Source organism: Olea europaea, unplaced genomic scaffold, assembly GCF_002742605.1.
Source record: "Olea europaea var. sylvestris unplaced genomic scaffold, O_europaea_v1 scaffold1126, whole genome shotgun sequence".
Classification (NCBI taxonomy): Eukaryota; Viridiplantae; Streptophyta; class Magnoliopsida; order Lamiales; family Oleaceae; genus Olea; species Olea europaea.
In genome coordinates, this window is record NW_019228637.1 from 202,524 (window position 1) to 213,032 (window position 10,509).

At 35.5% G+C, this 10,509-nt stretch overlaps 1 protein-coding gene across 1 annotated transcript in view; it reads left to right on the top strand.

Moving 5' to 3' along the window:
* Nucleotides 1-7,735, top strand: part of LOC111373399 (protein WVD2-like 3) — a 9,207-nt gene extending 1,472 nt beyond the window's left edge. Inside the window, exons 2-7 of the mRNA XM_022995932.1 lie at nt 534-1,080; nt 6,158-6,243; nt 6,355-6,442; nt 6,533-6,604; nt 6,914-7,024; nt 7,196-7,735. Of these exons, the coding sequence (XP_022851700.1) occupies nt 535-1,080; nt 6,158-6,243; nt 6,355-6,442; nt 6,533-6,604; nt 6,914-7,024; nt 7,196-7,405 (1,113 nt within the window). The 5' untranslated portion in view covers nt 534 and the 3' untranslated portion in view covers nt 7,406-7,735. The remainder of the gene's footprint in view (nt 1-533; nt 1,081-6,157; nt 6,244-6,354; nt 6,443-6,532; nt 6,605-6,913; nt 7,025-7,195) is intronic.
* The last annotated feature ends 2,774 nt before the right edge of the window (nt 7,736-10,509 follow it).

Consider the following 10,509-nt stretch of genomic DNA (forward strand, 5'->3'; position numbering starts at 1 on the left):
GGCCAACATGGACGCAATTGGGAAAATAACAAAAAAACATTGACCCATGTTGTTGTGGACTCTTTTACTGACCTGATATATGCATATGATTCACACAGTAACCATCTAAGTGAAAGATGTTTCTGATATAAATTTTTTTAAACATTTTTTTGGGTTTTTGGATGTAAGCAGTCTGAAACCTAGCCATAAAAGTTCCTCACAATGCATAATGCTAATGCAAAAAATTATGTTTGGATGATCAGTATCAAACTTTTCTTGGAATCAAATGCAATTTCGTGTTTATGTGATAACCCGAATCCATTAGTATGGAACATTTTCTTTTCCAAGTGAAATCCACGAGTATATGAAAGAGTGAAAAAAAGCTTTTGTTGTTGTGGAATATAATTTAAAACATACCATGTTGATTGTTTCCGAGGAAATTGTGGGATAACTGAATTTTAGAATGATTTTCAGGTGGTGTAGAAAAGCTTTATTGTATTTTGCTTGATTCACATCGAAGGACATGGTTTTGATGCTTAAGCTTATTGTTTCAGTATGGAGCAGGAAGTTACTGAGATTCATATGGAGAAGGAGCCAAAAGGTGTCATAATTTACTCAAATTGTGTCTCCCACGATAAAAGTTACAAAATAGCAAGCTACCAAGATGAGTTACAACCGTTTGAACAAATTAATCCCAAACCAAAACCAGACGATGCATTGAAAGAGGATGCTGAACTAAAGGAGTATCAAATAAAGGAATGCAATACTGAGAAGTCGGTTGAGATCAGTAAACTTTGCCAAGTTGAAAAAGGTGAGGCCGAAGATCTGCCTAGCCCAAATGTTGATATTAACATGGCAAAGGAGGATGCAAAATCTGAAGGCCGGAAAACAACAGCTCACGAGAAGAGATCAATGACCTTTGGAAAATCTGCCACCAAATCAGCAGCTGGAAATTGTAAAACAAAATGCACTGTTTCACACCCATTTGCTCTGGCAACTGAAAAGCGCTCTTTATATGGTACTCACCCTCATGGGGATGAGTTTGATAAAGCATCTAATGTTGACAGTTCACCGCAGCCAAGCGCTGCAAAGATGAATCAGGTAAATATCCACACCAACCTCTCCAATTTTTACACTTCTTTCTAACTTTCTCTTCCCATAAAAGTGTTCTTGTTAATATTTCGACCTCAGCTTTTGTCTATCAAGCAGTTTATTTGGACTGGGGAAAACGTTTCCCCAGTAGTTCTTATATGTAGGATGTAGAATGTTTGTGGTTTTATTGTTTCATAATTCCTAATTCTTTGACTTGAAAAAGTTTAACCACTGAGAGAAAAGTTTTTACTCCTTGGGGAGTGAAAATCTTTTGTGTTTTTATGATTTTCTATTACATCTGTTGGGGATTGATTAAAAATCGAATGAAAAAGAAGGAATATCGAATGCTCGAAATTATACGTAATATAATGCTGCTGCACTTTTTTATGATTGTAGAAGAGATGATATTATATTGTAAATTTTTGTGTTTTCGATACTTTTAATGGCTTGAGTTATATGGGTATTTATAGATAAGATTTAACATGTATCTAGCCTAACTCATGAACCAACATTGAATAAATACGTTTCTCCTCCTCTAGTACATTAATGGACAAATGTATGTATAATTATAATTCATGAATCTAGATAATAAATGCAAATTACGTTTCCAACACAACAATAAAAAAATGTGTGTTACCTAGACAGCGGTTGCAGCAGTCACATGACTGGAAATAAAAAAAATTTCATTGATCTTGATGAGAATTTCAATTCAGAAATGAAGCTTGGTGATGGAAAGTTACATCGCACTGAAGGAAAGGGAACTATCGCTGTTCAAACTAAAGGAGGTAACAAAAAGCTCATGGGTGAAGTTCTGTATGTGCCTAATTTGACTAGTAACCTCCTTAGTGTTGGACAACTGCTACGCAAAGGATATTCTGTTTTTTTTTATGATGAAAAATGTAGAATATTTGACAAGAAAAGCAATTCCACCATCACCACAGTTCCTATGAGCTCCAATAAGGTGTTTCCCATGAATATGCCTCTTCAAGAAAAGGTGGCCTTCACAGGTGAAAATTTTGATCAATCTCAACTTTGGCATTTGAGATACGGACATCTTAATATCAAAGGGCTGCAACTTCTCAAGCAAAAGAATATGGTGATTGGACTCCCAGAAATTGAAGCAAAAACTCAAGTTTGTGAAGGATGCATATATGGCAAAATGCATCGACTTCCCTTTCCGAAAACATCTTGGAGAGCTAGAGAACCTTTGGAGGTTATTCATACGGATATTTGGGGTCCTTCGAGGACTCTCTCTCTTGGAAACAAAAGGTATTTCATTTTATTTGTCGATAACTATACAAGGATGATGCGGGTTTATTTTCTAAATGAAAAGTCCGAGGCTTTTTCCGCATTTCTCAAATTCAAAGCTCTAGCAGAAAAACAATCTAGTCATCAAATCAAAACTCTTCGGACAGATCGTGGAGGAGAGTTTATTTACACTCCATTTATGGAGTATTGCAAAGATAATGGTATTCAGAGGCAGCTCACTATTCGGAGGAGCCCCCAACAAAACAGGGTAGCCGAGCAAAAAAATCGCACCATTGTTGAAATGGCTAGAAGCATGATGATCGGCAAAAGTCTACCCAAAATATTTTGGACGGAAGCGATACACACAACTATTTATATTCTGAATCGATGCCCAACAAAGGTCGTTCGAAACCGAACACCGCTTGAAGCTTGGCACAAGAAAAAGCCCGTAGTTGATCACTTGAAGATTTTTGGCAGCATTGCATATTCTCATATCTCTACTCCAAATAGAGATAAATTTGATGAAAAAAGTGAGAAGTTTATTTTCATTGGCTATAGTGATGAGTCAAAAGGTTATCGCCTTTACAATCCTATAACTTGCAAGCTTGTGGTTTCAAGAGATGTTATTTTTGATGAAATGGGATCATGGAGCTGGGAAGGAAATTCGTCCAAATTGATATCTCAAAAGGAGTTCTACGATGCATCAAATTTTGAGGATGAACTCGGTCATGTTAGTCCACCTCAAAGTCCAAATCCTTGCCCACCAAGATCGCCGGTTCGAGATGAAAGTTCAAGTTCCGATTCACCGATTAAAAAGACTCGATCCTTGAGAGAAATTCTTNTTTGAGATACGGACATCTTAATATCAAAGGGCTGCAACTTCTCAAGCAAAAGAATATGGTGATTGGACTTCCAGAAATTGAAGAAAAAACTCAAGTTTGTGAAGGATGCATATATGGCAAAATGCATCGACTTCCTTTTCCGAAAATATCTTGGAGAGCTAGAGAACCTTCGGAGGTTATTCATACGGATATTTGGGGTCCTTCGAGGACTCTCTCTCTTGGAAACAAAAGCTCTAGCGGAAAAACAATCTACTCATCAAATCAAAACCCTTCGGACAGATCGTGGAGGAGAGTTTATTTACACTCCGTTTATGGAGTATTGCAAAGATAATGGTATTCAGAGGCAGCTCACTATTTGGAGGAGCCCCCAACAAAACGGGGTAGCCGAGCGAAAAAATCGCACCATTGTTAAAATGGCTAGAAGCATGATGATCGGCAAAAGTCTACCCAAAATATTTTGGGCGGAAACGATACACACAACTATTTATATTCTGAATCGATGCCCAACAAAGGCCGTTCGAAACCGAACACCGTTTGAAGCTTGGCACAAGAAAAAACCCGTAGTTGATCACTTGAAGATTTTTGGCAGCATTGCATATTCTCATATCTCTATTCCAAATAGAGATAAATTTGATGAAAAAAGTGAGAAGCTTATTTTCATTGGCTATAGTGATGAGTCAAAAGGTTATCGCCTTTACAATCCTATAACTTGCAAGCTTGTGGTTTCAAGAGATGTTATTTTTGATGAAATGGGATCATGGAGTTGGGAAGGAAATTCGTCCAAATTGATATCTCAAGAGGAGTTCTACGATGCATCAAATTTTGAGGATGAACTCGATCATGTTAGTCCACCTCAAAGTCCAAATCCTCGCCCATCAAGATCGCCGGTTCGAGATGAAAGTTCAAGTTCCGATTCACCGATTAAAAAGACGCGATCCTTGAGAGAACTTATTGAGACATCTGAATTTGCTCTCTTTACCTGTGAACCTCAAAGTTTTGAAGTTGCAGTGAAGGAAGAAACATGGAGAAAAGCTATGCAAGAGGAGATTGCCATGATAGAAAAAAATAAAACTTGGGAATTGGTGGATATGCCGAAACACAAAGATGTTATAGGACTGAAATGGATTTTCAAAACAAAGTATAATGAAGATGGAAGCATACAAAAACACAAGGCTAGGCTTGTAGCGAAGGGATATTCTCAACAACCGGGAATTGATTTCAATGAGACGTTCTCACCGGTTGTTAGAATGGAAACTATCAGGGTTGTTCTTGCTCTTGCAGCGCAGATGGAGCTTCAGGTATTCCAACTTGATGTCAAATCAGCTTTCCTTAATGGAGAGCTTGAAGAAGAAGTTTATGTACAACAACCTGAAGGATTTGGAGTGAAAGGGAAAGAAGATAAAGTGTATCACCTCAAGAAAGCACTTTACGGACTGAAGCAAGCTCCAAGAACTTGGAATAGCAAGATTGATGGCTATTTTCTCAAGAATGGATTTCATCGAAATCCTAATGAGCCCTCTCTCTATGTGAAGAAGCAAGATCATGATTTCTTGATTGTGTGCATCTACGTAGATGATCTTATCTACACTGGCACCAATATAAGGTTAGTCGAGGATTTCAAGCGAAAAATGATGAATGAATTTGAGATGACTAATTTAGGAGTCATGAAGTATTTTCTTGGAATACAAGTGAAGCAGTCCAAAGGAGAAATCTTTATTTCTCAAAAGAAATACACAGAAGATCTTCTGAAGAAATTTCATATGGAGAATTGCAAATCAATTTCAACATCTATGGCAGCGAATGATAAGTTGAGAAAAGATGACGGAGCAAAAAAAATAGATGCAAAACCGTTTAGGAGTCTTGTTGGTTCACTGATTTATCTCACAGACACAACGCCGGATATTGTTCAAACCGTGAGCATGATATCAAGGTTCATGAATGAACCAAGTCAACTTCATTTTGCAGCAGCTAAAAGAGTCGTGAGATACTTGCAAGGAATAAAGAAAATAGGCATCAAATATGTAAAAGAAAATGAGAGCAAGTTGATTGGATATAGTGACAGTGATTGGGGAGGTTCGTTGGATGATAGAAAAAGCACTTCAGGTTATTTATTTTGTCTCGGAACTAATGTTGTTTCATGGAGTTCAAAGAAGCAAAAAACAGTAGCGTTATCATCCGCGGAAGCTGAGTATATTGCTGTTACAGATGCAACTTGCGAAGCTATTTGGTTGAGACGATTACTAGCAAATTTGAAACAAGTTCAAAAATAGCCCACGGTAATTTATTGTGACAATATGTCTACGATAGCCATGACAAAAAATCCGGTGTTTCATTCGAGAACAAAACACATTGAGTTGCGACATCATTTCATCCGAGATATGGTGAGTAATGGTGAAATCAGCTTGGAATTCATTGGAACGAATGAGCAACCCGCAGACTTTTTAACCAAGGCGATCTATGTCGAGAAATTTCAAAAGGCAAGAGACATTCTCAAAATTGCAAATTAAGAGGGGGTGTTGGAAACGTAATTTGCATTTATTATCTAGATTCATGAATTATAATTATACATGCATTTGTCCATTAATGTACTAGAGGAGGAGAAACGTATCTATTCAATGTTGATTCATGAGTTAGGCTAGATACATGTTAAATCTTATCTATAAATACCCATGTAACTCAAGCCATTAAAAGTATCGAAGACACAAGAATTTACAATATAATATCTTCTCTTCTACAATCATAAAAAAGTGCAGCAGCACTATATTACGTATAATTTCGAGCATTCGATATTCCTTCTTTTTCATTCGGTTTTTAATCAATCCCCAACAACATCTCCTTCTATGTATTTATCCTCAGAAGCAGCTGTATCATGTGGCTTATAATGTATGAGAAAACTTCTTGAAGCTAGATCGATTTTTTTCCCTGCCTACTATATTGAGGATATAATATTAGCATAAAGTCACCAACAAATATGATAGGTTTATGTTTATGTACAGCTAGTCTCGCCTACTGTACCAAGGAAGCCATTGCAACCTGATAACAAGAAGCATCCAGATGATGATAACTATTCAGTAGCTTCCACGTATCCTACTTCACCGAGAGGCCAATTATTTAGATCTTCCCCTTATCCCGGATTCTATCTATTTCCTTGTAACTCATTCATTTGATTAAAGCGTTCCTCAACTATGTGAAGAACTGTGACATCGGCAAGAAAGTTTGGGACAACTGTTGCATCAGCCCCAACCTTCAGGTGCAATGACCGTGCAGAGAGAAGAAAAGAGGTAGTTATTCAATCAATCTGTTTCGTGTGAGATAATGCTGATCAGAATGCATCATCCTGTGTAGTTTCTTAACTTTTCTTGTGTTTTTAGTTTTATACAAAGTTAGAGGAGAAACATCAAGCACTGGAGGCAGAGAAAACTCAATGTGAGGCCAGGACAAAGGTAATTGTATATCTTATATAATGTAATCATCAATCAATATATTATGAATATTTAGCCTCCAACTGATTTAAATTTAAATTTTAATACATCTCCATTCATTTTAGACAACCATGATGGCATATTTAAGTAGGGAAATATTGTTATCTGTCCTGTATAATCAAGTACTGTGTGAGAAACATGCACTGTATGTATAGAACTCATTTCTGTTCTCATATTCCATGTAGAAACATCACTTTCTTTCTTTACTAGCTTCTTAACAGATAATTCCTTATACATCCCTTAGATTGTCTGCATTCCACATATTTGTAGGAAGAGACTGAAGCAGCAATCAAGCAACTAAGGAAGAGTTTGGCATTTAAAGCAAGCCCAATGCCAAGCTTCTACCACGAGGGAGCTCCACCAAAGGTCGAACTGAAAAAGGTGTTGCAACTTTGTTGATTCACTTCAAACCTATATCAAGGAATATAACACAATGATTGAGATTAAAAAATAATAATAAAATAAAATAAAATCTACTTAAGGTAGTTGCCTATAAATTGTTGTTTGAAAAGTAACTTACATTCTTTAGGGTATTGTTTTTGGGAATTTTAGACACCTCCTACTCGTGCAAAATCGCCAAAGTTGGGCAGAAGGAAGAACTTCAGTGACACTGGAGGTTTAGACAAAGGGAGTCGAGAAGGTCATCAGAGTTTTACCATTTACAGAGACAATCCTCAAATACTTCCAGCAACTAGGAAAAATGGGATCAATGTCCAGAATGGTACTGCTTCCATAACAAAAAAACAGCCCCAACAAGACTGATGTGGTCTTCACGTCTAAGATGAGTGAAGATTGATTTGTGGACATTGCTGTTCTTTCTTAGCGCATCGGTATGTTTTTCTTATTGCTGGGGAAGGACATTAACTTATTGAGGAGGTTATTCGGATCTTATGCCTTGTTGACTGTTGTGATTTGGGTATGTATTTAAACAGCAAAAATCTTTGCTGCAATTTGCGCTATATCAATGTTTGTGAAGTTTGAAACTTCATTAAGTTATTCCCGTGTATTTTGTAATTATGTGTCTGTAAATGTTATTCCTTTCATTCTGGACGTGTTCTGGCTGTCGTTATAGTGAGAACTTCGACTGTGAAACCTTGTTTGTGATAATTGTCAGCACAAGTTTCCTGTCTGTGACTTTTTGCGTTCTTCTTCCTCCTTTTCTTGATACTCAAAAGTGGATTTCTTTTAGGTAATTAGTGTTAAAAAAGATTCTGGCTTCTGTCCCTACAAATCCGTGAAGGATGCAAAGTTACCAGCACAAGGTCCCATCTACATGTGCTTTAATGGGGGTGGAAACCTTTGGCTTGTTTCAATTATGGTAATCATTATCAGACCGAAGTATGTGAAATAGAAGAAAGACGCCCATAATGTGTAAAGTGCTTTCAATTGAAATGTGTATATGTAACGATCTAGTTTCTATGTCCAAGTCGTCAACTTACATATTGTTCGTTATGGGAGATTTTAGCTTATTTTACTCCTCATGGCTTTAAGTCGTGTTTCCAAGATTCGAAATCATGATCTTTCCTTTAAAAGAGACTTAAATTGAATCTTGATACTAAATTATAAAACAGAATACTTTAGGTTTGAATTATGGGGATATAACAAAAATTTGTGAGGGATAAGATGGACTCAAACTATATTAAAACAGACAATACGTAAAAGAACAGTCAAGCACGAGACTCAACTTGTTTCAAAATCATATAAGAGCTCAACTTTGTTTCAATTTTTCTACCTCTGTTCATTATCTACAACCACAATTTCAACTTCATATAACAGCAAAAGGGTTGTTGGAATCAAATTGAACCATTCCAAACTTTAAGAGGAAATGTTGAATAAATTTTACAACCGAAAAGCTAAATCAGATTTACAACAGTAACTTTTCCATGAAAATATAAAGCTTCAAACTACACTCTACAAGATATTGCTTCTCATTGACATTTTGACAAATATTTGTGAGGAACAATTTAACTTATATTAATACTATCAACAATAATTTATCTGTGTGGATTAGAAACAAATTTGTGATTTCAGGTACAAATTTGAAAGTAAAATTGAGTTCATGTATTAATGTTTTGGCATAAGGAGTAAAGTTCATGTATTAACTTGCAAATTTTATGCCATGCCATAGCAACGTAGGCCTATAGTTAGCCGCATGGATTGCTCCGTTAATTTTGAAGAAAACAAATTCATTAATTTATGTATGAATTTGAAACAAAATTGAGTTTGTATATCATTTTAAAATAATAAATAACGTTCTTATCTGCCGTTCGCATAATTAACTCCACATTTTAGGAGCCGTTTGATACCTATTTTTTCTAAAATACATTTTTCTCTCTTTTTCTCAACCACACATTATTTATTATAATAATATTACACGTAAATAAAAAACATTTCCTTATTTTTTAACCACACATGTTCCATCAATTTACTATTCAAAAATGCATTTTTACATAAAAATGGCTCCCAAACACCCCTCCTTAATCGTCTGCTTTAGAGTATCTCTAAGAGACTGTCTATTTCTAAATAGCATATTTTATCATTTAGAGATCATCGATAAATTTATAGAGTAAAGTATTCCAACAAACTCTTTATATTTAACACTTACTTTTACTATTTCTAAAAAATATTTATTATTTTTCTCTATCTTTTATTTTGACTGATTTTTGTTTACATTATTTTATTATTTTCTTATACTAAAAATTGAAACAATTTGAATGCATTAACTTTAAATTAAACGGTTAATTTAAATAGTCTCTTGAATCATAATTTTCAAGGTTAATTCTTTAAAATAAAGAGCATTTTATATTTAAAGAATCTCTTGAAAATACTCTTACTATTTCGATAACAATTGTCAAAAAAAATTAAAGGGCCGCCCTAGAACCCTTGGACTGCCCGTTGGACATGTTTACTTTGGGGAAAGCTCATGTGACAACCCCTGGATGTCAAGAATATCCCGTTTACTTTTGACAAATTTGTCAACTGCACAATCTGACCAAAAAAGAATGTGCATGTCCCCATTGACATGTTAATTTTTTTCCCCTCTGGGTCTAGTCTTTTGATTATTTTCAGAAATTACTTGAACGATAGTTCAATAACGTGGAATGTGGCTGCATTACATGGCTTGAGTGTAGCAGGATTCATTGTAATTGGGTTATTGCGATTAAGAGTTGGAATCTCGACTTTAGGGATAATTTTTCCATAATCTTCTTTCAAGAATCACCTAAAGTTCCAGCTATGAGGAACAAAGGACGAAGTAGAATCGATTCCTCCTTTTAAGTCGCTCTTTGTTCATGGTCGAATCAAAGTGATATGCATTCAGTCGGTGGTGTCTACATGTAGTGCATGTATGTTACACGATATATTTGATCGTGCACACATCCTGTGCACCTCCATCTAATGCGGGACAATGTTTCAATCAGTTGTTTTATTTTGTCCTTCAACTCTCTTGATTTTGATCTAACTTTTACTAGCCAATCGTAATTCCTTTAGTTTTAAGTTTGGAATCACTCTTTTAGGGACATGACTGATTAATGTCCTCTATTTCTATCTTTATCAGCTTTAACTTATTCAGGGCAAAAAAAAAGGACCAATTATTTTAGTCATCACAACTTCATAACAAGTAAATTAATTTTTTAAGATGTGATTAATAATGACAAGGGAGATTAATTAGATTTGTTGCAGAGGACGGATAAAGCAAAAGCGTCTATTGTGTTGTCTAATCCTATTCGATTATTGCTTAGTGCTAAACATGCCTAAACATATGCATTACAACAATAATCGACAACCTTGGAAATGAAGAACTTCTGTAAGAATAATGTTATCTGACACCAAGTTAGATAGCAATTGTATGACACTAAATTATAGGT